Source organism: Odocoileus virginianus, chromosome 6, assembly GCF_023699985.2.
Source record: "Odocoileus virginianus isolate 20LAN1187 ecotype Illinois chromosome 6, Ovbor_1.2, whole genome shotgun sequence".
NCBI classification, from domain to species: domain Eukaryota; kingdom Metazoa; phylum Chordata; class Mammalia; order Artiodactyla; family Cervidae; genus Odocoileus; species Odocoileus virginianus.
In genome coordinates this window covers 27,693,826-27,721,077 of record NC_069679.1, presented here as the reverse complement: position 1 = coordinate 27,721,077, position 27,252 = coordinate 27,693,826, and the positions used below count along the sequence as shown (strand labels likewise).

Here is a 27,252-nt window from a genome sequence, read left to right as displayed (position 1 = left end):
TCTGAATATTTTATATTACGACATATCCTGATGGGAAACAGTTTATATCTTTTTCATTCAAGCTTGCTTGTTTGTTATGATGATGTGAAAGGAAAATGTCCTTATATGTTAAAATATGTAAGAACTATGAAAATAGGCAATGCAAAGTTTATCTGTATTACAAGTATAGCTAGCATATTAAATTAACTGATGAGAACTTCAGCTCTCTTTAATTCTCTCTGTTTCTTAGCACAGATTTATGAACTTTGTTTAGGGCTTTCCTTATCCATACACATGAAACCACTAGTTATCACATAGCATGTATAAAATTTTTAGATAATATATTTTGAAAGATGGATAAATTTGCTAGATTGAAAATAAATTGGTTTGGAGTTGTTTTTGGAAATTAGATTTTTTCCCCATCTGGGTAAATGATTATGAAGTTGAACACCCTATTAATCATTTCTAAAAAGATGCTGAACAATATAGATTTACAGGGAGTAAAATCAGACTAAGCTTTGGTTTATAGAAAAGATATTAAATTATGTTTTGATTAGCAAATGGAGAGGCAAAATTAAGCTGGCATAAATGAACAAGTGTAGAGAAGGAAACTGAAATAACTGCTCTGAAAGAGGTCTGACTACTGGACCAGAATGGCAGTGATTGCAGGAAAGAAGGTGACCAGTTTCATGTGGTGTTGGGTAATCATTGTTGGTCGGGAGAAGTTGGACTTGGGTCTTAATGTGGAAATGGAAGAGTTATTCCTTACAGAATATCGTGCCAGATTGTACCACATGATCTCTTGGTTCTAGACAGTCCTTTAGAAAGACAGTGCTTCATTTTACTTTGCAAACAATGTAAATGTGACTGGAGAATAATAATACCACCTATCTGTTACCTGTTGCTATGTAACAAAGTACTCCAAAGTTAGCTCAGTTGTGTCTGACTCTTTGCAACCCCTGGACTGTAGCACTCCAGGTTCTTCTGTCCCTGGAATTTTCCAGGTAAGAATACTATTTAAACAATAGTTGTCATTTCACACTTTTTCTGAGGGTTGGAAGTACAGGAGTGGCTTAGTCTGTCAGGTCTGGCTCAGGGTTTCTCATGAGGTTGCTACCAAGCTATTACCCAGGAAAATCATCATATGGTTTGACTGGGCTGGGAAGATCCACTTCCAGGGCCATTCACCTAGTTGTTCGCAGACCTCAGTTCCTCACTGAGTTTTGGCCAGAGGCCTTAGTTCCTCACCACTCAGGCTTTCCATACTTGACATGGCAGCTGGCTTTTTCAGTGAGGACAGAAAGAGACAGAGATGGGGGAGGCTTGGTGGTAGAGAGAACACCCTCCACCAAGGTAGAAGCCACACTGTCTTTTATAACCTAATCTCAGAAGGGGCAGTCATCATTTCTGCCATATTCTATTAGTCACACAGACCAACCTTTCCTCATATCAGGGGACTGTAATACACTGAAGAACTTGACTCATTGACTTTTTTCTCAGACGTTGAGAAGAAGAAAGCAGGGGTTGGGGGTGTAAAATAATGCACAGGGAGGGAGAGGACAAGAGTCATATAATATTTTTGTAATCTGTCTGTCAGCATCTATTAAAAGGATTACTCTGACAGTGTTACAGGAATTACTAACACCAGTACTAGGAGATTCAGGTCAGCAGTTGATTGCATTGCCTTAATTCTGTTCTTTTCAGTCCTTCAGTTGATTAAGTGTCTGCTAAGTTCCAGGTTTTGTGCTATACCTTAGGGATAAACAATGGTACCACCCTGTTAGGTTGACAGTGAAGACCTGAATCTAAACAGTTACCTTAAACCACATGAGATGATTGTGGTGGAGCTGGGTACACAAATGAGAATATAGATAAATCTGCCTAGGACAGGAGCATGCAATGTTGGGTGTTTTAATTGTCTCTTACTTTCTGATTTTATTTACCATTGTTATTTAGTCACTAAGCCGCATCTGGCTGTTTGCAACCCCGTGGACTGCAGCACACCAGGCTTCCCTGAGTGCCTCCCAAAGTTTGTTCAAACTCATGTCCATTGAGTCAGTGATGCCATCCAAGCATCTCATCCTCTGTTGCCCCGTTCACCTCTTGCCCTGAATCTCTCCCAGCATCAGGGTCTTTGCCATGGTGAAGATGCATTACTTTCAAAAACAAGAGAACTTTGAAGGATAAGTTTGCTGGAAGGAGATGCAGGGGTGTCAAGCAAAGATCGCAGTGTGTACAAAGGCACAGAGGCTTGAAAGACCAAAATTCAGAGTATTTAAATAAGTAAGCCAGAATGGTAGGGCAAAGGAAGGAAGCTGAAGATGAGCTGCACAAATCAGGTGATAAAGGACATTGGCCTGCCATGCTGAGGTATATGGGCTGCAGGACAAGAGACTGCCAGGTTTGAGGGAGGGGAGTAACATGGTCTTTGCGAGCCATGTAGAGAGAATGGCTGGGGCAGCAGCCAGTGAGGAGGCTTTGCAATTAGTTCAGTCAAATATGAGGGCTTGCATTGTGAATTGTGAAAATCTCAATGAAGACATGAGAGATAGTTCAGTCGTGCAGCTTACCTGAAATAGTAGCTTCATGTGACTTTTCCAGTGTCCACTGAATATTTGGAGCCCTTGTACACCTAGAGTGACTATATTAAAGCTCAGAGAGTTACTCAGAGTTTCCACTGAAAAGTGAATGAGCCATGTAATATGTTGATTGATGTATCCTTTAATAGTATGGAAAGGTAAAAACTTTTTGGATTGATTGCCACCTGGTTGATTGCTTACCAGGTGGCACTAGTAGTAAAGACCCTGCCCGCCAATGTAGGAGACATAAGAGATGCAGGTTCAGTCCCTGGGTCGGGAATGTCCCCTGGAGGAGGACATGGCAACCGACTCCAGTATTCTTACCTGGAGAATCCCATGGACAGAGGAGCCTGGTGGGCTACAGTCCATGGGGTTGCAGAGTCAGACACAACTTGAAATGGATTTTGTGGGAGTTGAATGCTTGTGCATTAACTAGGGAGTAACTAAATGTCCTCTGTCTGACCATGGATTTCTATTTTTGATCTAGAAATTTGGGTCATTATAAGTGTATAAAAGTTTTGTTTCTGTGAGTTTACATCTATAGAATTATATTTATATATATATATATATATATATATATACACACACACGATACATTGTATTATATGTATATAACTATACATGATATGTATATATATACATATATATATATATATGATAGTGTAATTTCATCCATGAACAGTCAGAAAAGTCTAAAGACTGGGTGGACCAATTTGGGGAGTAAAAAAACCCCTTTTGTGAATTGTTCAAATGAAAGACTGAACTGTCACTTAGGAGAGGCTTCATGGAAGGAACCCAGGCATCCAGTGTTGATTTACTCATATGTTCAACCTTTACTGAGCATCTCCTGTGTGTCTGGTACTGTGCTAGGGATCAAGAATTCAAAGCCCAGTGAGTCTTCTCACTATTTAAATATGACAGATGCTGTGATAGAAACCTAGGTTGTGGAAGTTGGGGATAGTTGGACTCTGTTTATCCCAAAAGTGTCTTCCAATATTGTCTGAAGGGGCTTGAAGACTATTAAATCCTGTAGCCATGTGTGCGATACATAATTATAGGCCAGCCAAGAAATACTTATTTCAATCTGTCTTTTCTGGGATTTCTAAAAAAACTTTTACTCATAGTTTTTGGCACTTGTGTAAAGTATTATATATAAAGATGCTTTAAACAAAAGAAGTCTACAGTGAAATTTGAATAGCCCAAAGAAATTTGAATGATTAAAATTTAATTTCTTTATTAGGCCCAGAATTTGTTCCTATAACTCAGTTATTGTTCCTGTAGTAGGAACCCATAAATTCCTACCTCTGTCACTTCTAAATTACTTGTTAGAAAAGCACAATGAAATATAGATATTTCATATACCACATTACTTTCATTTGGAAGAGAGACTATTTGGTATGGATGTTGAATTTACCCAATTTTTATTATCTTAATAGCATTACTATCCTTGAATGAGAGGAAAGGAAAAGGATAATTTGTAAGTTAAAATGCAAATAGTTGATTTGCAGTTTGTCTCTTGCTGTGTGGCCAGTTCTAAACATTGGGTAACTGTAAAATAATGAGGCTACTTTACTGAACTAAAAAGTAGTGAGACTGATATTAGTCACACTCAGGACTAGGCCTTAATAAAAATAAGAAAATATGACAGAAATGGAAAAGTTTGAGGTCATTTTCTAGTTCTGTAGAAAGGTATACTGATACAATTAGAGAACCGAAGAAAGGAAATGTTTAAATTCATGCCTTAATGAAATGTTTGTGAATTAGAGAATTAAACCTTTAAAAGATGCATGTGGCTTACTGGCAGATCATTAATTTAGCCTATTGTAGAATGTCCCGAGTATAGGAATTGCTTTTGTCTCTTTATAGTCTAATGTTAAGGAAACTGTTTTCATGTATACTTAGAATTAGCTTTCTTTATTTCTGCCTGCAACTATTGATCTTTGGTTTGGCTCATCTTAATGTTTTGTGGATTTTTTTGTTTTATTTCTGAGACTTAGTTTCCAAAATTTCATTTAAGAGTGTGTAGTACAAGTCAGTAGGCTTTGCTGTGACAGACTTTCAAAATCCTAGAATCCTGTCCCTGATTTTTTTTTTAAACTGTGTTTTTCTTCATTTGTGAAATTTGTGTTAGTAGAAGTACTCACTCAATTAAAATACCAAGCAGGTATGAAATGGAATCAGTAAAAATTATTTTAGGAATATTTTATAAATTAAAGTGCTATATAAATATTATATGACAGTAATTTATGCAGTTTATCATAATTGCTCAGAATCTTCTCAAGAAAATTAATTCTTCTGTCTGGTGGTTCATGTATCTTTTCTGTATACAAGATTATCACCTCTTTTGTCACATCACACATATATATACATATGTATCCTGAATTCAGATGAATTAAGCTCAAAAGTACATTGGTTCCCTAACTTCAATCCTAGACCAGTGGAGTGATACTTTTGTAAATAATGCTGATTTCATTTTGGCTAATGTACTTGAAATTACATATAATAATGAAAAGACTTGGTTTATTTTGAATGTAAATATAGTCATCTCCCAGTTATTTGGTATTTAATACGATTTCATATCTGTTTTTCTTATCACCATCACTCTCGGGTCTTAAAAAGTAAATTTTGAAGAGTAAATAACTATAAATTTTAGTTTCAAAGTCATTTAAAAAAATATTAGAGATTTGCCATCTGCCTTTAGTATAATGAAAGAGAGGTACAGGTATAAGGTGACTTCCTGAAGGGTGACAGCACCAATAGAACTTACTACCTCTTTCACAAGGTCATTGTAGGTGTGGGCTTATTGTGAGAATTCATGTCTGAGCTCAGCCTGTCTTGAATTAACCTGATAGAGCCTAGCAGGACACTGTTTCCATTTAGGAGCTAATCCAGGACATTAGTTAGGTGTTTTCTCCCTGGGCTGGGCTTAGGGCAAGCTTTGCACGTTCTTAAACCTAATGGTATTCCTGACACACAGAGAAACATATCTAAACAACTTATCTGACTCTGGCCAAATGGATCTCTTAAGTGTCATTGGACTAGAGGTGGGGTCTAAGTGAAATCTCCAGTGACAGCTCCAAATTCATTTCACTTTGATATCAGACCAATTTCCATAGGTTTATTAGAGCTTAATGGGCTTCATTAAATGATCTGAATTACTTTCTCAAAAAGGCTTTTTTCTTACCAGTTTATGTAGTTGACATTTTCTGTCTCCTTACACATTTTAAATTGAAGATGTAGGTGTCCTTAAGAAAGGACATTCTTACTAAATATTGAAACTTATTCATATAGAATTGAAATGACCTCTGTAGGAGGATGGTAGAATTTCATTTTTCATAAACTTGACCTTAAAAAATTAAATAAGATACAAAACATTAGTAACATCTTCATGTTTGCTTATAGGAAAATATCAGTAATATTGATTGGCAGAATTTATGGGAACAACAAATGCATGTAAATTTGGAGTTTTTCAACTTCAAATAATTTGCTAATAATTTTTCCATATGATCCTATATCTGGATTCTGGCAGGAAATAGCTGGGACATTCAAAGGGACTTGGAGAGAATTTAATGAAAGGACCTTTTTACAGATGTGTGGGTAGAGTTTAAGAGAGCCAGTGGGAACAGAAATAGAGGGAGCTATTCAATTTTCTGAGTCCTGAAAGACAAGGAAGAGGGCAGTTAGCAGAACCTGGAAATAGTCCTATCTGTAGGAGAGGGGGCCGTGTAACAGAACCTGTGACCAGGAGTGTTAGAATGTACCGCCAAAGCTGCAGGCCCTCGGGAGGAAGCCAGGAGAAAGAACATCCAGATCTTTCTCCCCTCCGATTCTCTGATCCTCTGTTGGTGCTGCCCTTTGGGCAAACACAACCAGAAGTCAGAAGACAGGGGAGCCTGGACAGCGCAGGCAATAGAAGCCACTCTTCAGGGCACAGAGCAGGCTGAAGAAAAGGCAGCAGGGGTGAACTTAGAGGAAGGCTGCTCTTTACAGTTTCTGAGTAGGGAGCTTGAGTATCATGCATTTTTATTCAGATTTAATCACCTGAAGTATGAGTTGGGCAAATCCAGTTGGGATCTGTGTTCCTCTTAGAAAAAATTAGAATTTGAGCAGTCAGATCTCAACTCATTTATAATTCCACATGGTTGCATTTAATTTTTTTTCTCCTCTCTCTCCAGATTACAATTCCAAGACCTTCTGTGGCATCTACACAGTCGACTTCAGGAAGTTTTCATTATGGTCAGCAGCCAGAAAAGAAAGACCTTCATACCATTGAGCCCACTGTGGAACTTTACTCTCCAAGGGAGAACTTCTCTGGCTTGGTTGTGATAGAGGGCGAACCGCCTAGTGGAGGAAGCAGAACAGACTTGGGGCTTCAGATAGATCATATTGGTCATGACATGTTACCCAATATTAGAGAGTATGACAGATCCCAAGACCTGGTACCAAAAGACCTTCCTGACCATAACAGACTAGCTGTGAGAGAATTTGAGGGCCTCCCTAGGGAATTGGAAGAGAAAAGCATTCTTGTAGGGTCAGATAATGAAGAAGAGAAGTTAAGTAAAGGGCATCATTATATTGAGATCTCCCCTCTCCCAGGAGACTTGGTAACAATGGAAAGGGATCATTCAGCTACTAGTGAACCTCTTGATGTGACAAAGACACAGACTTTTAGTGTGGTGCCAAATCAAGACAAAAATCATGAGATAATGAAGCTTCTGGCAGTTGGACCTTCAGAAGTATCTCCACGAGTTACTGACCCATATGTTGAAGAGCAGATAGGCCAGGTGGCAGCAATGCAAAAAAGTAAGATGTCTAAGGAGGATGACATCAGGGGTGAAGATTTGCCAAATCATTCCAGAGACCTCTCTACTTTTTTGCACCAAGAGGGTAAGAGAGAGAAAATTGCCCCTAGAAATGGAGAGCTATTTAACCCTGTTTTAGAGAATGAACACTGTCCCCCATCCCGGAAGGATGTGGTTAGGTCATCCTTTGTAACTAGACACAGCCGAATCCCTGTTCTAGCACAAGAGATAGACTCAACTTTTGACTCATCCTCTCCAGTCTCTGCAAAAGAAAAGCTCCTCCAAAAGAAAGCTTGCCAGCCAGACCTTGTCAAGCTCCTGGTGGAGAAAAGGCAACTCAGGTCTCTCCTTGGGGACCTCTCAAGTGCCTCTGATAAACTGCTAGAGGAGAGATTAGCCACTGTTCCTGCTCCCTTTTCCGAGGAGGAAGTCTTCACCCCCTTTTCAAGACTGGCTGCAGAATCACACCTGAGCAGGTCAGCCGAAGACAGCTTTCTGGCACCCATCATCTCCCAGTCCAGAAAGAGCAAAATTCCAAGACCAGTTTCATGGGTCAACACAGATCAAGTCAACAGCTCAACTCCATCTCAGTTCTTGCCTCGGCCACCACCCGGAAAACCACCCATGAGGCCTGGAGTAGAAGCCAGGTAATGCTGTGTCCTCTCCTTTGTTAAATGTGTAGCTTGATTTCTGGGTCTGCTTGATTATGTCAAACATTTCATTTCTTCATTGCCTGCTTCTGATCATCTACTTCCTTCCCTGTCTTTCCCAAGCTGTATAGCACAGTGTAGTTGAGGTGTTCAGTTTGAGCCTAGTTACTTAGCTCTCCCACTTTATAGTAGTATGAACCCAAATTTCCTTATCTTAAAGATGGATAAAACATTTGCTTAATTGTTTTGGGAGGAGGAAATCTGGTAGCATATGTCAAGAACTTTGTTTAGTGCTTATTAGCATGAGACAAAGGTTCTCTTCCCCAGTCCATTTTAACGAGATAATTGGTAATTTTCTAGTTTTGTCTAGTCAGAATCCCATTATAACATATGTCATTATGATGTCAAGTTCTAGGGAAGAATCAGTTCAGTTCAGTTCAGTTCAGTCGCTCAGTCGTGTCCAACTCTCTGCGACCCCATGAATCACAGCATGCCCGGCCTCCCTGTCCATCACCAACTCCCGGAGTTTACTCAAACTCATGTCCATCGAGTCGGTGATGCCATCCAGCCATCTCATCCTCTGTTGTCCCCTTCTCCTCCTGCTCCCAGTCCCTCCCAGCATCAGGGTCTTTTCCAGTGAGTCAACTCCTCGCATGAGGTGGCCATAAGAATACTTGTCTATAATTTGATGAATGAATCCTGATAACAGTTACATTTATCTGATGATAATGAATTAAATTTTAAAAATCCTATAGGGAGTTTCCCTACATCTGATGATATATACAACCATACATAATAAAGATATTGCCTTAATATTTACTGTATGGTATGCTTGTTTATTGAAATATTCTTATTTGTAGTTGATCAGGGAGTGATTTTATTTTGAAGAGGGGAAAATAATTGGGAAATAATAAACCAGTTAAGAGTGCTTTCCTTGGAGCCATTACTCACTTTTCACAAAGTAGTATGGTCTAAACCCTTGGAAAAGAAAGTGAAAGGATAGTGTTTTAACAAAAAGTGAACATCAAAATAAATTTACATGAAAATGTAAATGCCTGTTTTAGATAACACAATAGGCCTCCATCTGTTACAATAATTTCTGAAGTATATTAAAGTGAGGTTCTATCTGTATTATTACTCAGCAGAAGTTGCTGTCCTTACCTAAAGTAGTGAAAGGATAGTCTTTTAACAAAAGCAAAGTGAACATCAAAATAAATTTACATGAAAATGTAAATGCCTGTTTTAGATAACACAATAGGCCTCCATCTGTTACAATAATTTCTGAAGTATATTAAAGTGAGGTTCTATCTGTATTATTACTCAGCAGAAGTTGCTATCCTTACCTAAAGTAAGTTCAGTTTTGACTTGCCTTAGGGTTTCTTTTAGGTTCGAAGGTAAACATTGGACTTGAAATGACCATGGGACTAAACTTCAACAGGAAAAACAGTGATGAATAAACAGCAGTCATTTAGTTGAGACATTTTAAAAAGCTGATTCCATGAGCAGTATTAACACATCCCCCGCTTCTTTTTTGCTTGGCGTCTATGCTTAATAGAGATAGTATATCTGTATATATAGCTGCTTTCAAAGTATAGCTGCTTTGGACTGCAGCTCAAGTCCAAATCTTATCATTTACTATTTAGAACTTTGCATGTCCCTTAAAAGAACTTGATAACTTGATAACAAAGCCAAACATGTGGCATTGTGTCAGATACTACACAGCTGACCAACCTGAAACTCGGGAAATTCAGTGGGAACTCAGCTTTCCCACACAGGTCCTGGCACAGAGGCATTGTCTTACTCCATTCTAGTTTTACTATAAGATCCATGAAGTTAGGCTTAACCAGAATGAATTCCTGTCATTTGTCAGTATAGGTAGATGATGGGGAAGAAAGAGGAGAGAAAATTTAGAGAAGAAAAAACACAGTAACTTGTTCTGACCCATGATGGTGATGTGGCTATATATGTCCCCTGCATCCTAGGTGCCAATACAACTTGGAAGTTTTTCTTCTGGTTTCTTCTGTAAGGAGTGGCATGTCAGCAGTTTGAGGTTTAAATTCTTATACCAAATGGATTTTAGATAGGCCAAGACAGAAAGACATTTAGGGCAGAGGAGACACTGCTATTCATATGAATATTTTCTATATTTAGAATTCTGGGCCCAAGCTTGTTTGCCAGTAAGAGAGGCAAACAGTCCCTAAACCCAGCTCTCCTGAATCACAGGCTATTGTGAGGGGCAGAACTGAGCTATTATGAGAGGCAGAAACTGAGGCCCAGAGAAACCAGTGACTACTCTTTTCTTTTGGAAATTATTAAAGAAATTAAAATATATTTTTATCTGCAGTTCCTGCTATTGGTGAGTACAGTTGGTGTTGAAGACGTATTGTAGAGTGTAATGTTTGCATAAGTGCATGTAGAATTCCTGTCCTAGAAGCCTTAAACAGAATGGTTTATTCTCTCTCATGTGCTAACATGCTTAGAGACATTTCATTAAGTAAATCCTGAAATGGGAAGAGCTAACGTGCTCTAAGAGGAAGGGGACTAACAACAAGTAAGTGCTTTTGGATGGCAGACATCCAGTTAAGTACTTTATGGCACTTAATTGCTCAGTAACCCTGTGAGATAGATAATATTCGCATTCAAAGCTGGGAGAGGTGAAGTACTTGTCCACGGTCATACAACTGATACACGGAAGAGTAACTCTGCGTCCTCTGTTTCCTGATTTGAACTCACATCATACATGTTACATATTGGAGATGGACATGGCAACCCACTCCAGTATTCTTGCCTGGAGAATCCCATGACAAAGGAGCCTGGGTGGGCTACAGTCCCTGGGGTCGCGAAGAGTCGGACACGGCTGAGCGACTGATGCACACACGTACATATTATGACTGGGACATTGTGACTTGCTGGTCTCAACTGAAGTGAATTAAAATGAAACTAATTATTCTCTGTTCTTTTAAGGCTCCGCAGATATAAAGTCCTAGGGAGTAGCAATTCCGACTCAGACCTTTTCTCCCGCCTGGCCCAAATTCTTCAAAATGGATCTCAGAAACCCCGGAACACTACGCAGTGCAAGAGTCCAGGAACCCCTCACAATCCAAAAACACCACCCAAGAGTCCAGCTGTCCCTCGCAGGAGTCCCAGTGCCTCTCCTCGGAGCTCTTCCTTGCCTCGCACATCCAGTTCCTCACCGTCTCGGGCTGGACGGCCCCACCATGACCAGAGGAGTTCATCCCCGCATCTGGGGAGAAGCAAGTCACCTCCCAGCCACTCGGGATCTTCCTCCTCCAGGAGGTCCTGCCAACAGGAGCATTGCAAACCCAGCAAGAATGGCCTGAAAGGATCCAGCAGCTTCCACCACCACTCAGCCAGCGCTAAAGCCCCCCCAGGGAAGAGTAAGTCAGCCAGTAAACTCAGCAGATAGGAGCTGGGCCGCATCTCTCTGAAAGGTGTGCGATCTTCCTCCTAAATCTGATGCATGTGTGTTCCTGTACTGTCTATTTAAAAAAGAAAAAAATCCGTGTTGATCTTCTCTCACAAAAGAAAGTAACTTGATAAATTATTTATAAGAAGATACAAATATATGATAAGAAATTACCTAAGGCAGGCAGCAAGCAGATCAGGAATCAGTGTCTTTGCATAGGAAGGGGCCATCCAGCACAATCAAAAGGGGTGAAACTGGTTAAATGGACTCTCAGTTTTTAGATGCCTTCGAAACAAAAATGTTGAAGGTAGGTGGTAGATTGGAATTTTAAGGGGTATGGCCTGGTTTTTTTAAGGCTCTACTCAAAGATTATATAGCAAAAGTGAAACTTCTAGTATTTGCTCTCCAAAACTTCCCAGCCTTGGAGAGTCAAAATCACTCCAATACTCAAAGTATGTGAGAAGTGTGTGCTGGGAAGCCAGCGCTTGGATACATTTGGCTGATGTGTTTATCTGGGTATTGAGAGTTCATACCTTTACTTTGCCTCATTCCCAGTACCCTCCTTGGATTTCACATTTTTTAAAGCTAGTGTTTGCACCTGGTCTCTCTTATTTTAACACATTCTAATGTGCTTTTAGCAGCACATGCTAAGAATTTAAAATCCAATTATTTTTAATCTCCTAATATTTATATTTGGAGCAACAGTTCTTAGTATATTTTTATTGTGAAAAATAACTGGTGAAGATTAGGTGAAGGAAGGCACAGTTAAGTAGAACCACTTTCAGGCTTTAGTGCTTTAGGGATGGGGGCCGAGTGTGGAGTAATACTCTTCGAGATAGAAGACCCTCTTCCCTCTGGTAGTTTCCTCCTTGTGGAAGGAAAACTGGCCAGAGTAGTAGACCTTGCTTCCTTGAATATTCTAGGTACCAGCTCTTTCTGCTGTCAACCTCCAAGACAATACCAGGAAAGTACATCACTGTGGAGTGTGACTTTATGCTTTAGAGCTTTAGAAAGAAACATAGGAAGAAATTAGGTACAATGAGGCTTAAAATTATCAAACTTTGTATTTTATATGTTTAGCCAAGAAGGAATGAGTACCTGAGGAAATAAATTTAGGGTCAGTATTTATCTTTTAAGGTTTTATTACCTGCTTCTCCTGTGTTTTAGTTTGAATATTTGGGCTTCTTGACCTGATTTACATATAATCTTAATTTATAAAGCTGTAAGGAGGATCATATTTGTTCTGATCTCACTCTTTGCTAAGAGAAATCAATCAGAGTTAAATTATACTAGATTTTTTAAATGGGCTCTTTTGTACTTTGTAGTTTTTGTGTTGTAAAGACCTCATTAAGGTCAGGTAAATTGGTCTGCTTGCTGTTGAAATTTGCCTTCTAGCAAACATCTGTGCTTTTGCTTTGACCTTGTATTTGCTGCCAAACCTAATATGGTTGAATTGGAAAACAGAAAAAGAAAGATATTTCCTCACCAAGTGAACATATTCTAATGCTGCATCAAAGCTGCCCTGAAGCTGCACTGACTGAACTTTTCTTGTTCTCTATATCCGTGTCGAGCTTTTTGAAAAAAACAAAAACTCAAAACACTATTGAGGCATATATGGTCTCCCATAAGAAATGTAGCATAATGTGGAACCTTAATTTCTCTCCGGTTGCAAGACTACAGAGGAATGCAATAGATAAGACCTATTTGCTGTTTAACTAAAGCAACTGTAATATTGGAAGACCAATCCTTCTGTATTTATATTGTATAATAGTTGCTAAAGCACTACTTGCATGTCTTCATGGTAAATTATATAAATATTTATAAATATATAGAGAAACATATGCTTATATAAACTCATTCTTTCTCATTCTCCATTTGTAATTTCAAGATCACAGATGGTGAGATTACTTTTTATTGTGTGCCTCGTGTACACTTGGGCCTTGCCTATCTTCATTTCTGAAAATCTGTTCTTGGCATGTGACACTTCAGATTCTTTTTGCCTTCCTTGTGTATGTGCAAAGGTTGGCAGTCTTCAACAGGCCAAGATAGGTTATTTAATTTTCATTTTTAAAAAATTTTGATAGGGGAAAAAATTACTAGGACAGCTTGTAATACTGATTCAGAGGTTTGTCATGTTAATCACATAATTCTCTCCTATGGTTAGAGTGGATAAACTGGGTTGATAATTATGGGTCTACCATAAATAGTTTTTTTTTTTTTAATCTCTAAAAAAATTACCATTCTGCTTTCCTCTTTTCATCTCACTTTGTCAGGGGCGGGGTGGAGGTAAGAAGTAATCTGTAATTAAGAAATTATCTCATTTTTCCTGTTGTATTAGCAAAATTGTGCTAAAAGTAGCCAGCTTTAAATCCTGACCCCTCTAATCAGAAATGTGCTTGTGGTAACTATTCGAAAAACTGATGAAGCTGCAAACTGTAGTAAGTGTGCTATTTTATTTCTTACTGGTACTTCTCTGCTAGAAGTTAAACCTGATAGTGATGACAACACGGCAACTGAATGTTTTTTCTCTTTCTTGAGTCCTTCCGTTTTTCTCCCAACTTTTCCACTGTGTTGCCCCTTTTTCTCAATGGCACTGTCAAACTCAAGATCCAGAGAGAGAAAATTTTGCTGTGTAAGAATGTTTTATTTTGCACATAGAGAAAAAGAGTTAACCAAAGATATTTCTGCTCTGATACTTTCAAAAAAAGACTAATTATATCTCATGTATCAATATATCCACTTAAAAGGACTGTCTTGTATAGAGATTTACTCTGCTTTTTAAAAAAAAAACTCTACGGTTTTAGATGTCTTGGGCTAAAAAGAGAAATTGGCAGCCCTGAGCAAAGCACTTTTGGCACAAGGGTTTTTGTTTTTATTTCTGTATGACACAGAAAATGAATTGGGTTTTGTTGTTATTGTTAGTTCTGTTTAAATTTATTTTTATTTATTTTTTAATGATGGCATATTTCACATTTCAGTGACATAGATCATCCAAGTAATTCTGAACCAGTTTGGTTATTCTAAGGTGAGGGACTTGGCTATCCTTTAAAGTCAAGCCAAACTATGTTAAGAGTAGTATGGGGAAGAAGTTAAAATTATCTTTTGAAAACCAAGTGCCTCCTAGATTCTTCTGTCACAACAAAATGGTTAGTTACCTTGTCACGCTTGCCCTTACCCTCCCTTGTCCAGTCTCTGGAATGGGTGGAGCAGAAGATGAAATTAGCCATAGCTCAGTCTCTTTAGGTAGCTTACTTCTAAATTATGCTACCAAATCTCCAGGGTGTATAGATTGTTTGAAATATTAAAATTCCACACAGCAGTCTTTTGCACAGCTTAAAGGCATTTTACTTTAACGTACAGTGAACAAAGAATGAAAATTGGGTCATATCAAATTTAACTGTAAAGCACAGATCATAAACATGCTTGAATGGTGAGTCTTAAATAGACACTGTTACTCTCAACTGTGGTGTGCAAGCTGGCCTTGCTGACAACAGCATAGTTACATTCTGTTTTTTAAGTTGCATGTTGTGAAGTGAAATTTTTTTTTTAAGTTGCCAAGTTAATCAAGTCCTAAATAACTAGCAAAATGGTAATTAAGACCCACTGTTGCCATTATCCACTCTATTGTTTGCTTTGAAACACTAAACAAATCTCAGCTGCTTACTAATCCAGTGGACCAGGGTGCGGTACCTCTTTCTCTGTCACTCTTAGCCACTACGGGAACTTGAGGTTCTTCTGTAATCATCAGAGATTCCTTCCAGGCCACAGATTTTTATGTGACTGTTTCTATGGTTATATTTAATTGACAAGGAAAAATGTTGCATGTTTGATAAACCCAGACAGATAGTTAAAACCATAGCTAGTTTTTATATATCCAATAGCTTTGAATTAAAAACAGATGCTTCTTCCCTCAAGAGCAGAGGATTCTTTGTTCTAGAAACTACATTCTTAATCTAACATTAGAATTGGTGATAGGAGAAACAGGATCCAGAATTCAGAATTTAGTGGCTTAAGGAAAAAATGCATCTTACTTTGGCTACTTGAAAATACATTTATTTGTAGGTAAGTCTAGATTTAGCCTTGAAGGTCAAAATTTTCACATTTTAAAACTTTTTCATTCCTTGATATCAAAGCGTGACGTATGTTAGGGAACTGTTTGTTTTGTCATGTTTATATGTTTTGGAATTAAGTTATATGCATTCACTGTTTTAAAATCTGCCCATTTCTGTTTATGTGTATTTACCACACATGTGTTGGGACTTTGCCTAAAAGAGAGAGATTTCAGCACCTGTATCACTGAGGAGATAGAATGGTTGATGACAACTATGTTGTTTAATTTTCTTGAGTTTGGTACTATAGATAGTTGTTTGCAGAATAGTTCATCATCTGTGTTCTAACAAAGTTTTCAGGATTAAGGCCTGTAACCACTGTGGTAGTCCTCACATGTCAATATTCACCCAAGTTCAGAAATCACAGGTGCATATTTAGACCTTAACTTAGAGATGGGAACAAGAGGCAGTTCTAACCCGCAGACCATACAGAAAGAGTAGTTCATGGGAAACCCCAGGTGGTTGGTTGTTAGGATGTCCCACTTCATCCAGTAGAACTCTGGTATAGAATTCAAGGATGTGAGAGTAGTGTGGAAACATATCATTGGATATTCTCCAGAGTTTGGCTGTCTCTCTGGAATCATGAGAAATTTAAGCCAGTTAGATTCAGGAGACTGCAGAATCTGTTGCCAGCACTGCTAGGGAGAACTGCAGGCAATAAATGGGGAATTCTTATGGTTCTTAGGTAACTCCAGCAAATGGGACAAGGATCCCCCTATTGATTTAAAGGGAAATTTGGATGCTACACACCTCAAATTCTTGTCTGGACATGAAATGATTATATTCTTGACCCATCAGTATATTTTCTAGTTCAGTTGTGGTTATCTGTTCCAACTTTTAAAACATAAGCTTGAGGTTTAATTACTTCCCTTAAGCGGATCCGAAAATCAGAGTATGTGACAAGATCAAAGTCACCTTGACCTGATAACACAATCTTAAAACACTAAAGAGCCAAGTAGAAACCTTTACTCAGTAATTTGATGATTATTTCCATAGATTTTGCTGGATCCTTGGTCTTAAGGAGACATGTAAAGGAAGTGAAGCCTTTTTCTTCATTGCCCTGTGAAACTTTAACAGGATCTGCCTCTTTAATTGAAGTGACAGTATGGGCACAGTGTGTATCTCAGATACTCTGGGCCAGGGATTCTGGGTTCCTTCACCGAGAGAATAGGATTCCATGAGGCAGACCTTTGAGCCCATGTTGAATATAGAACTTGCTGACATAATTTTACACACTAATGATAGGAAATTTTCTCTTTCTTTTCAGTAGTTTAATACATGTTGTGTACATAAGTGTTCACTCACCAAGTTAAAAACACTGGGTAAACCTAGTTTTTAATATAGACTACCCCTGCCATATATTCCTTCCACCCGCCCCCCGCCCCCGCCCCCCCCCCCCAAAAATATACACTTCAAATCCTTAAAAATTCCTGTATGGCACTTCACCATCCCTGGGGTCTGTCTGGGTGTTCTTCTCATTCACAAGGGATAAACAAACCTACCAGAGCTTGAATGTAATTTATTTTAGGGATCAACACAGGGAAGGGAAAGCCCTTGGGATTTTTTTCTTTTTAAACTATTCACCGGTTAGATAAATCAGTTCACTAATTCAGAAATACAAATAGAGGAAGCTAAAGGAAATATAACATGTACCACTGGGGCTCTTAACTTGGATTGTGTGAACTTGTGAACTGAGTAAAGAAAAGAACAGATGACCCAGGCTTGCGCTTCCTCATTTCTCATGCACAGTTCCTGGTTCCCCTCCTGACTCCTTTCCTAAAATAACCAACTGCTGATGTCACTGGGTCATTTACTTACAAGTTTACAGCTTTTAGGAAAAAAGAGTTGAGAAGCATCTAATTTTGAATTAAATGTAAATCTTGAAAGTTTCTAACTATTGGCATCTTTTAAATCAGATGGAACTGCAAACCAGAAGAATTCACTCATCGAGCAAGACAAGTTAGAGTAATTTAACAGTTCCATAGTTTTCTCCCTTTCTTCTCTTCATGAAGTCAGTGATGAGAAACTGCTCTTTGAAATACCTCCAAAGGTATTGTATTGTATCCCTTTCCCCTCCAATCAGCCCTCTTGATGCATTTTTGCTCAGGCAACCAAGGACATAGAGTATTGGCAGAAACATGAGTGCTTTTGTATAGGCCATCTGTACATAAAAGTGTAATTATTTATTTAATTTTCCCATTTGTATCATATTAAAGCTTTGTACAGTGTTTTAAGTTCTGTTTTAAAATTATTTTGTATTTTATTTTTATAATCTAGTAATAAAATATTCATTCCGCATGCAAACTCTAGTTCTGTTTGTGTGATGGTTTGGATTTCAGAAGTGGGAAATATTTTTCTAATTTAATAGTTATTGAATGCACCGGAGGTCACAGGATCAACAGGGAGCAGAAAGCGTTCTATAAATGCAGTACCACATCCAGAAGTGACCTAGAAAAAGAAGCACTGGAATAGAAACTAGGTATTCACTTTCCCCTGCAGACAACAACCAGGGTTCAGGGATGTGAGGAGAGGGTTCCCCATGTAATAAAATTGAAAGTGTTAAAAGCTCTCTTTCAACCCATCACTGTATCGCTCGTTGGAGGTATTTTTCCCTTCTCTGCAGGAAACGTCCCCGTATCACTGGAGTGATTTCTGCTTTCCAGCATCCCCTCTTTTTCACTGTCCTTTGAACCAAGGGAGCTCTCAGGAGGCTTTCACGCGGGCACTGCTTCACCCTTCCTGATTTGGTTTGGCCTGAATGTTAGTGCCATTTGTTTTTCTCAGCCCAATTTCCCTTTCTTGAGTTCTCAGTGAAGCAGCAACATCCAGAGAGATGATTCTCGTATTTTTTGAAATAAGAAAAATTAATAACAAGCTGCCAGAAACTAATCATGTGTATGCCTATTAACTGCTTAACTGCAAAGTAGCTTAACTATTAACCTCGTGTAACGTATAAGGGATAATAAAGACGGCGAATCTGTGTGCAGGGTGGCCTGGGGCATTTTTAAGGGTTGTGGGCTGAGGATCCTAAAAAGCCCCTCCGACTTAAAGTCTTAAATGATCGATCAGTTGTTGGTGAGTGCTGGAAAACGAGTGGGCAGGGGACTCAAAACTCAGCTTTTGGAAAAGACAAGGTCAAAATGAAGTTAAGCAAAGTTTATCTTAATTTATCTTTAGGGTAGTGATGATTGAATATAGAAAACTTGAAAGAAAAGAATGTGCTTATCGTAGAAGATGTAGGCATCTTCTCCGGAGAATAGTTCACCTTTACGGTCCGGCCGCTCTCCCGGACCCTTGGTCTTCCCCGCCGCGTCTCCCCGAGTCCCGGCAGGTCACCCTCGGGCCAGGGCAGCCGGGGCCCGGCTTCACCGACAGCAGTACGCTGCACCTGGCGGACCACCGGGCCTCTTGTCAGGAACCACGGACCCAGCCACGGCCTTGAGCCAAGGCCCAAGTCTAGCCTCAGCGCGGGGAAGCCCAGCGGTCGGCGGCGGCCCCGGTCCCGCCCCCGGTTCCGCCCCTGGCCCTGCCCCTCCGCCCCGCGGCCCAACGGTCGCCCCGCGGCGCCGGCCCCGCCCTTCCCAGGGCGCCCGTGGCGCGCCGGCGCCTGCGCAGTCGCCTCAGAGCGCCCTGACCGGGATGGCGGCCGTTTTGGAGTCGCTGCTGCGAGAGGAGCTGTCGGTCGCAGCCGCTGTGCGGTGGATCGCGCGCAGCGCCCAGAGTTCGGAGGTAACAGCGCCGACACGCCCCCAGCCTGGCCTGAAGCTGTTTCCCGCGGGAGATACCGCTCCTCCCGTCCCATTCCTCTAGAGTGCCTGACTGTCAGCCGGGGCCGAGTGCGCTCCAACTAGGGGCCGCTGCCCCGGCCGCCCGCCACCCTCAGCGCGCCCTGCGGCCCCGGCTGCTCGCGGCCCCGGGCTGGCTGCTAACTGACTCTCGCTCCTCGGCACTTCTCCCTCAGGATGACCCCGGGGAGGCGGCTGCGCTGAGCTCACTTCGGCCGCTGCGGAAGGAATTCGTGCCATTCCTGCTGAACTTCCTGAGGGAACAGAGCAGCCGCGTCCTCCCGCAGGGCCCCCCAACCCCCGCCAAGGCCCCGGGCTCCTCGACAGCCTTGCCAGGGAGATCCGGGGGCCCGCCGCGGGGCGGCCGCGGAGCGCGCAACCAGCTCTTCCCTCCGATCGAGGCTTCGAGCGCCACCGCCGCTGACGCCCCTTCGGCCCGCCGTGGGGGCAGGAGGCGGGGCCCGGGGCCGGCCCGCGAACGAGGAGGCCGCGGCCCCGGGGGCCTGGAGGAGGGGGTCAGCGGGGAGTGCCTGCCCTGGGCCGGGGGCCGAAGGCCCAGGAGCTCTGGCAGCCCCAGCAGCCCCAGCCTCGCGCGCTCTGATCCGCCAAACCTCAGCAACCTGGAGGAGTTCCCTCCCGTGGGTTCCGTTCCCCCCGGCTCTGCAGGGTGAGAATCAGCCCTCTTCTAAAAGATGGCTTTGCTAGGGGAGTAAAAAATTATGACTGGGTGCTCTGTAGTAGAGCGTGGTAATTACAAGAAAGTTGGGGGTGAAATATCTACGTGGTGAGGGGCATTTTGCAAGGGGTGCTAGATATGGTGGAGGGAGAGATGCTTGAAGATGGGAATTAGGAAAACCTATGGCTACTTTTCAACAGGACCAAGCCTTCCCGCAGGATCAACCCAACTCCAGTGAGCGAAGAGCGATCACTTTCCAAGCCCAAGACTTGCTTCACCTCACCCCCAATCAGCTGTGTTCCCAGTTCCCAACCCTCAGTCCTAGACACTAGCTCTTGGGGCCATGGGCTTCCTTCAGGGTGCAGAAGTCTGCAAGAGGAGCGGGAGATGCTCAGGAAGGAGCGGTATGGCCTTGCTGCTCCTGGGGATGACAGCTTCCTCTGTGGGGGATTTGCATGGCTCTTCCCTGTTTTTAATTTGTCTCCTGGGAACCCTGGGTCTGTTTCCTGGGCTGTGGACATGTCTCTAAGGAACCTGAGTGTGGCTGGGGAGGAGAAACCATGCTGACTGCTCATGACATTTCTCTTTCCCGGTAGCTCTAAGCAGCTGCAGCAATCACCTGCTCCTGCCTGTCCCACCCTAGAATCAGGGTCTCCTCACCCCAGCCGGACAGGACACCTCACGGCTGAACCCGCTGACCCTGCCAGAGTATCTTCCCGCCAGCGTTTGGAGCTGGTTGCCCTTGTCTACTCTTCATGCATTGCAGGTGAGTGAGAACAAAGAGCCCTGCAATGAAGACACTTCTAGAACTACAGGGTAAAAAAACTGATAAGGTGTGTAGAACTGAGCCTTTGTTTTGACTGGCCTTCAATACCCTGAAATTTCCTTTTTAACCAGAGAACCTGGTACCAAACCTCTTCTTGGAGCTTTTCTTCGTCCTTCAGCTCCTTACTGCCCGGAGGATGGTGGCTGCCAAAGACAGTGACCTTGAACCAACTCCAGGAGCTGTAGGTTGGTGAACAAGCCTCTTTTTGAAAAATCATGTCTGGAAATGAAATTGTTTTTAACCAACAGCTTGGTACTGTCCTTCTAGATTCCCTGGAAAGCCCTCTGTTCCAGAGTGTCCATGATTGTGTCTTCTTTGCAGTGCAGGTTTTGGAACATCAATTTCAGTAAGTTTCCCCAGCTGAAGCATTTGAACCTTATTTGCATTATTCACTTGATTCTCTGGCTGCTTCAGGAACACACTTGTGCTTGACACAGATGTAGTGACCCTAGACCTTCTCCTACGTGTGACCTTCAGTTTCGTGTCACAGCTATGAATTTAGTCCTTGAAAGAATCAAACTGCCCCCAGTGGTCTTGGTAGCTGACCTTTGGGTTTATTTACTGTTTCTGCTTTGCTCATTAGCTGCTCCATAGTTTCTCATTTCCTTTCCCTTTGCCTTTATCATCTTTAATCCTTGGCCCTTGACTTTCCTTCATGTACCTGCTCTGTGCTGCAGGTAACACACTGTGTGGTTTGCAGATGCCAGCTGCCTATTTGCAGTCTGTCCCATTCTCAGTCATGTGTGCTCTTATCCCTGTAGCATTCTTTCCCACCTGGACAAAGGGACATTGAAGCTGTTGGCTGAGAACGAGCGGTTACTGTGTTTCTCACCGGCTCTGCAAGGCCGCCTCCGAGCTGCCTATGAGGGCAGTGTTGCCAAGGTAGTGACCCCATCTTAGACATCTTCTAGCCTGGCCCTGGCCCTTCCCAGTCTCATGATTCAGGTGGCCCAGCTCACACCACTGTAGTGTCATGTGGCCTAAAACTCTGGACTAGATTATGGGGACAAAGTTTTCGGAGCACGAACTCTGCTTTCAGTCCCTAATGTTACTGCCATGTTTTAGGTCTCTCTGGCGATGCCACCTTCTGCTCAAGCTGTCTCCTTTCAGCCAGAAACTGACAATCGTGCTAACTTCTCCAGTGACCGAGCCTTTCATACTTTCAAAAAACAGAGGTGATAAGAAAAGGGGACTTTGGGGGAGGGGATGAAGCAGCATTTTCTCTGGGATAGGCAGCCCATGTTATTTTTGTAGAAACTAGGTGTTCGGCACCAACGGTTATAGTTTAGCACCACCAGGCCCTTCCTAGCAAACATCTTAAGAGCCACTTAGCCTCATTCTGTTTCATGCCCATGGACTTGCACCTCTGACAGTAGCAGCTTTCTCGCAGGTGTAATGACTTTGGTCACAGGGTTCTCAGATGAGTGCCAGATCAGCCTTAACTGCCCACAGAAGTATGTGAAGCATGTGGTGTACTGCTCCCGGGTCTGTGGGATTATCACATAGAGAACCTTGGAGAGGATAGGAATGGAGCTGTGAATGGTCCTGTCCTCAGTTCTGAGCGTGAGAGTGAGTTAGGCCAACTGTGCTTCAGTTGATCAGACATCTTAATGTGTCTGCCAGGGATGTGTTTTACGAGGTACTTCGAGAGTGGGAAGACCGCCATGAGGAGCCTGGCTGGGATTTTGAGAAGGGCTTGGGCAGCAGGATCAGGTACGTGCTCATACACTGGTCACTTTCTCTTGCTTCTAGCAGTCAGCGACTTAGTGGTGTTTGGGTGACTGGTTAGAGAAAGGCTTCTCTCCCTACCCCAAACTCCTAGCACAAAGCTGTTTTCTGTCTTCCTTAATCTCTTAGTTACTGCCACCTCTGCCTCTCCTCAAAAGGGATTTGTCTCTCCAACATCATCTACTCAGAAATCACTTATACTTGCTCTGTGATTGCAAACGATTGATAAAGCGGAACACTGTTATTTCAGGTTGCATGAGTCTTGGCCTGTCACAGGCTTAGACCCTTCCCAACCTCTATTTTCTCCATCGTCTAATCTGATGGTACAGATAACTTTGCGCAGCTGGATAACTGGGATACAGAAAGAATATGCTCTTGTCTGGCAGTCTCCCTCCACCTTGGTCATGAAGCTCACTGGCAGTCAGTGTAGACTGAGGATGAGAAGGGTGGTCTTATTTCATGTTTGGCTAAATGTAAGGTTAAGGGCTTCCCTGGTGGCTCAGATGGTAAAGAACCTGCCTGCAATGCAGGAGACCCAGATTCTGTCTCGGGGTTGGGAACATCCCCTGGAGAAGGAAATGGCAACCCATTCCAGTATTCTTGCCTGGGAAATCCCAATGGACAGAGAAGCCTGGCAGGCTACAGCTCATGGGGTCGCAAAGAGTCGGACATGACTGAGTGACTGACAGTTTCAGTAAGTGTATCTCTAGCCTTGAGGGATCTTGGTGCTAAGGAAAGTATCCCTGACCTCGTCCCATATCCTTGTGCCAGTCAGCTCTGGCAGAAGGCTGCTCAGGCCCCTGGTAGAGGGCTGAAAGTCTCAAGGATTGGCCTGTTCTCTCAGATCTTTCTCCCCCTCTTCTCCCATCACACTCCATCCCTGCCTCTTATTCCTCAGAGCCATGATGGGTCAACTCTCTGCAGCCTGCAGCCACAGCCATTTTGCTCGACTTTTCCAAAAACAACTTCTCCAGGTAATTGCTCCAGCAGGAGATCTGTATCCAGTGGACAGTATGTATTATAGGTGCCAAGGAATGGCTGGCACTTTGGGATAGGCCAGGAGAACAGGCAGGTCCTTGGCTGAAGAGTGAACAAGAGTTCTGCTCTTTGGGTGGTGGTTGAAACTTGGGAGCCAGAGCGCTCTCACGCCCTACACCTCCTGCCTCCGTGGGCCCCCTCACACACCTGGCTCTCCTGGCCCTCCTTCTGTCCCTCACTGTTTTCTTGCCCTTGCTTTGTGATGTGGTAGAAAGAGCACAGGGTCAGGTCTGGTTTCAAATCCCAGCTCTCGTGACCCTATGCAGATGTTGAATCTTAAAATTTCAGTTTCTTCACCTGTAAAAAGAAGAATATAACGCAGACCTCAAAAAATATATCTATGGCACACAGTATAGGGTGGGCATCCTATATTGTTCACTGCTTCCTCATTTTCTTCAGCCCTTCTTTCCAGAAAAACTCACTGGTTTATCAATTTCTCTCCTCCTCCCCCTGCCCCAGATGTGTCAGAGTCCTGGTGGTGCTGGGGGCACTGTCTTGGGTGAGGCTCCGGATGTGTTAAATATGCTTGGAGCTGACAAGCTGGGGCGGTTGCGGCGCCTACAGGAACGGCTTGTGGCCCCTCAGAGCAGTGGGGGCCCCTGCCCACCCCCTACCTTCCCAGGCTGTCAGGGCTTCTTCAGGGATTTCATCTTGAGTGCCAGCAGGTAAAGGCCCCCTGTCTTGCCAAGAGTGGGGGCAGAGGCCCGAAGAGGTTTGTGTTCCCAGAAGGGCGAGTTTGCTCTCCTTGGCCTGGAATGTCAGCGGGTGGGACTGGGGGATGCCCGGGCTCCTCCTAACACACACTTCCTCCTTCCATTTCCCTTCTCACTCTCTCACCTACGAAGGTAACCTCATTGTTCCTTGACCACCTGTGTCTGTCCGGCTGAGCCTTTCTGTCTGGAGCACCACCTCTATTATCCTTCCTCCACCTCCTCCAGTACCTTTTTCCCCCTTCCCTTCATAGCTTCCAGTTTAATCAGCATCTCATGGATAGTCTGAGTTTGAAGATCCGAGAACTCAACAGCCTTGCCCTTCCTCAGCCTGAGCCTAGTGATGAGGACGGGGAGTCAGACGTGGACTGGCAGGTTAGAAAGCAGAGGAAGGGAGGCTCTGCTCTAGAGGGAAAAAGGTATTTTCAAGAAGTCTGTAACAGATGTGGTTTTGTTCTAGAAGCCTAATGCTTAGGACCTTTTACTGCTTGATGCCCTGCAGGGTGAACGGAGGCAGTTTGCTATGGTGCTGCTCAGCCTAAGGCTTCTGGCCAAATTCTTGGGCTTTGTCGCTTTCCTGCCATACCGGGGACCTGAACCACCCCCGACCCGTGAGCTGCAGGACTCCATTCTGTCCCTGAGGAGCCAGGTGAATGGGGGCGCTGGTAAGGAGGGAGCTGGGAGGAGCCGCCCGGCAACGGCGTTAGAAGGCTTTCCCCAGCCCCTGACTGACCCTGGCCCTCCCAGGTGCCCCCAGTCCTGGACGTGCGAGCTCTGCTGCAGCAGGGGCTGCGGGCGCGCCGCGCGGTGCTCACGGTGCCCTGGCTGGTGGAGTTCCTCTCTCTGGCGGACCACATCGTCCCCATGCTGGACTACTACCGCAGCGTCTTCACTCTCCTGCTGCACCTGCATCGGTGAGTCAGGAGAGGGCAAGGCTCGAGAGAAGGGCGCAGGGAGAGTGTCGCTGAGGCTGCTGCTTTTGAAGAGGGCCAAGCACCTTGTGCTTCCCGTGTGCTTCCATAGCTGTAGCTGACCCTCAGGGGAGAGGCCAGGCCTTGATCCACAAGGAAAGACAGTGGGCAGTTATTTGCACTTTGACTGGCCCTTTTCTGTTCCTACTGTGGCCCAGCTAAGAGTGAGTACGGATCTGGGAGAGGTGATGAGACCTGGTTGCCTACACAACAGCAGTCCCTTTTAGGTCTCCTTTTGAGAATCACCTTCCCAGTGATGGCTTTTTTTTTTTTTTAACTCCATTCCATTTCTTTCATTGCACAGATTCCACTCACACCCTCATTTACCTTTTAGGAGCTTGGTCTTGTCAAAGGAAAGTGAAGGGGAGATGTGTTTCCTGAACAAGCTGTTGCTGCTTGCTGTCCTAGGCTGGCTTTTCCAGGTTGGTGAAATGAGGGTCCAGGTTGGGGAAAGGGGACGTGACTCCTGTGGCTGGAGATGGGGAAAGGGAAAGTGTAGGACTCTGACAAAGAGCGGGGCCAGAAGCTAAAGGCTCAGAGGAGGAAGGATGGGGGTTGCCATAGAGGAAGGTGGCTTTGAACCTGGTTGCCTAAACCCTGGGACCACGAGGTCAGAGGTGTGATGAATCCCTAAAGTGCGGGCTGGCACTGCCCTAATCTCTTGCCAGATTCCCACAGTCCCTGAGGACCTATTCTTTCTGGAAGAGGGTCCGTTGGATGTATTTGAGGTGGACACAGTAGCTTCAGAGCATGGCTTGGTAAGTGTTGGGGTCCAGCCAGAGCCATGGGGACCACAAGAGTAAAGGAGGTAGCCTGCCTACCAGCAGGCCCAGAGGAACAAGCCAGAATAGAGGCTGAAGTCTCACATAATTCTCTAACCTGACCGCTCCATTTCTGGCAGGAAGGGAAGCTTGCCTTCCCCAAACTGACCTGTTCTCTCCCCCAGGACAGCATGCCTGTGGTGGACCAGCACCTGCTGTACACTTGCTGCCCCTATATTGGTGAGGATGCTCTTCCCCGAGGGTCCTCAGTCCTTGGCCTGCCCCTTCTTGAGTACCCAAAAGGCACCCCATGGGCCCAGCACCCTCGTACTTTGTCCTGTGCTTAGGCGCTCCCTGATGCCTCATTCTGTCTCTTCCACAAATGCTTAGTCTGGATGCTTGGGAAGGTGGGACAGTTCTGGAACTAAGCACTTGGGCTTCTCTAATGCAGGAGAGCTCCGCAAACTGCTCGCTTCATGGGTGTCGGGCAGCAGTGGACGTAGTGGGGGCTTTGTCAGGAAAATTACCCCCACCACCACCACGGGCCTGGGAGCCCAGCCTCCCCAGACCACACAGGGGCTGCAGGTAAGGGGCAGGGTGGAAGCAGGGGCCACCCCATGGGTCAGGGAAAGAAAGGGAGCCCTTCCCTGCACTGCTCCCTCCTCCCCACAGGCACAGCTGGCTCAAGCCTTTTTCCACAACCAGCCACCCTCCCTGCGCAGGACTGTGGAGTTTGTGGCAGAGAGAATTGGCTCTAACTGTGTCAAGCATATCAAGTGAGTCTGAGTTGAGGGGGTTGGGAATGAAGGTGTTGCAGGTCCCAGGCTCACTTCCTTACCATTTTCCCCCTTTTTAACACCTTGTTACCAAACTGAGGAAAGTCAGCTGAGGGGTGGGGACAGGGGGTAATAGAGGACAAGGGCCCAGTGGGATGGGGGAGCCTGAAATGGCTAACATTCTTTCAAGTTAGTTCTGACCCGGTTTGCTTGAATTTGCAGCCCCTTTCCAATTACCTCAAAATCTTGCTGTTCCTGCTGCAGGGCCACGCTGGTGGCAGAGCTGGTGCGCCAGGCAGAATCGCTTCTTCAAGAGCAGCTGGTGACGCAGGGACAGGAAGGGGGCGATCCAGCCCAGCTGTTGGAGATCTTGTGTTCCCAGTTGTGCCCTCACGGGGCCGAGGCGTTGACCCAGGGGCGGGAGTAAGAGACCAG

General features: G+C 43.8%; 2 protein-coding genes across 12 annotated transcripts in view; both read left to right on the top strand.

Moving 5' to 3' along the window:
- TTBK2 (tau tubulin kinase 2) overlaps positions 1-17,850 on the top strand; it is a 129,048-nt gene extending 111,198 nt beyond the window's left edge. For 3 of the 5 annotated variants that reach the window (XM_020906747.2, XM_020906746.2, XM_020906753.2), the window contains 3 exons: positions 6,734-8,007; positions 10,975-11,408; positions 17,463-17,850. In XM_020906747.2, coding sequence (XP_020762406.2) covers positions 6,734-8,007; positions 10,975-11,408; positions 17,463-17,515 — 1,761 coding nt within the window. In that variant the 3' untranslated portion in view covers positions 17,516-17,850. Of the gene's footprint in view, positions 1-6,733; positions 8,008-10,974 lie in introns of all 5 variants that reach the window. The other 2 variants (XM_020906752.2, XM_020906750.2) reach the window with 2 other exon arrangements.
- Positions 17,851-19,170: 1,320 nt separating this feature from the next.
- CDAN1 (codanin 1) overlaps positions 19,171-27,252 on the top strand; it is a 33,113-nt gene continuing 25,031 nt past the window's right edge. For 6 of the 7 annotated variants that reach the window (XR_011488232.1, XR_011488230.1, XR_011488231.1 and 3 more), the window contains exons 1-20: positions 19,171-19,275; positions 19,508-19,998; positions 20,208-20,411; positions 20,604-20,773; positions 20,905-21,018; positions 21,101-21,179; positions 21,595-21,715; positions 21,899-22,008; positions 22,457-22,546; positions 23,460-23,535; positions 24,059-24,264; positions 24,564-24,684; positions 24,812-24,958; positions 25,057-25,223; positions 25,615-25,702; positions 25,949-26,038; positions 26,227-26,281; positions 26,493-26,626; positions 26,714-26,817; positions 27,082-27,240. Coding sequence is in view for 3 of the 7 variants with exons in the window: in XM_020906754.2 (XP_020762413.1) it covers positions 19,186-19,275; positions 19,508-19,998; positions 20,208-20,411; positions 20,604-20,773; positions 20,905-21,018; positions 21,101-21,179; positions 21,595-21,715; positions 21,899-22,008; positions 22,457-22,546; positions 23,460-23,535; positions 24,059-24,264; positions 24,564-24,684; positions 24,812-24,958; positions 25,057-25,223; positions 25,615-25,702; positions 25,949-26,038; positions 26,227-26,281; positions 26,493-26,626; positions 26,714-26,817; positions 27,082-27,240 (2,816 nt within the window). In the remaining 4 variants the exon portion in view is untranslated. The remainder of the gene's footprint in view (positions 19,276-19,507; positions 19,999-20,207; positions 20,412-20,603; positions 20,774-20,904; positions 21,019-21,100; positions 21,180-21,594; positions 21,716-21,898; positions 22,009-22,456; positions 22,547-23,459; positions 23,536-24,058; positions 24,265-24,563; positions 24,685-24,811; positions 24,959-25,056; positions 25,224-25,614; positions 25,703-25,948; positions 26,039-26,226; positions 26,282-26,492; positions 26,627-26,713; positions 26,818-27,081; positions 27,241-27,252) is intronic. The other variant, XM_070469081.1, reaches the window with a different exon arrangement.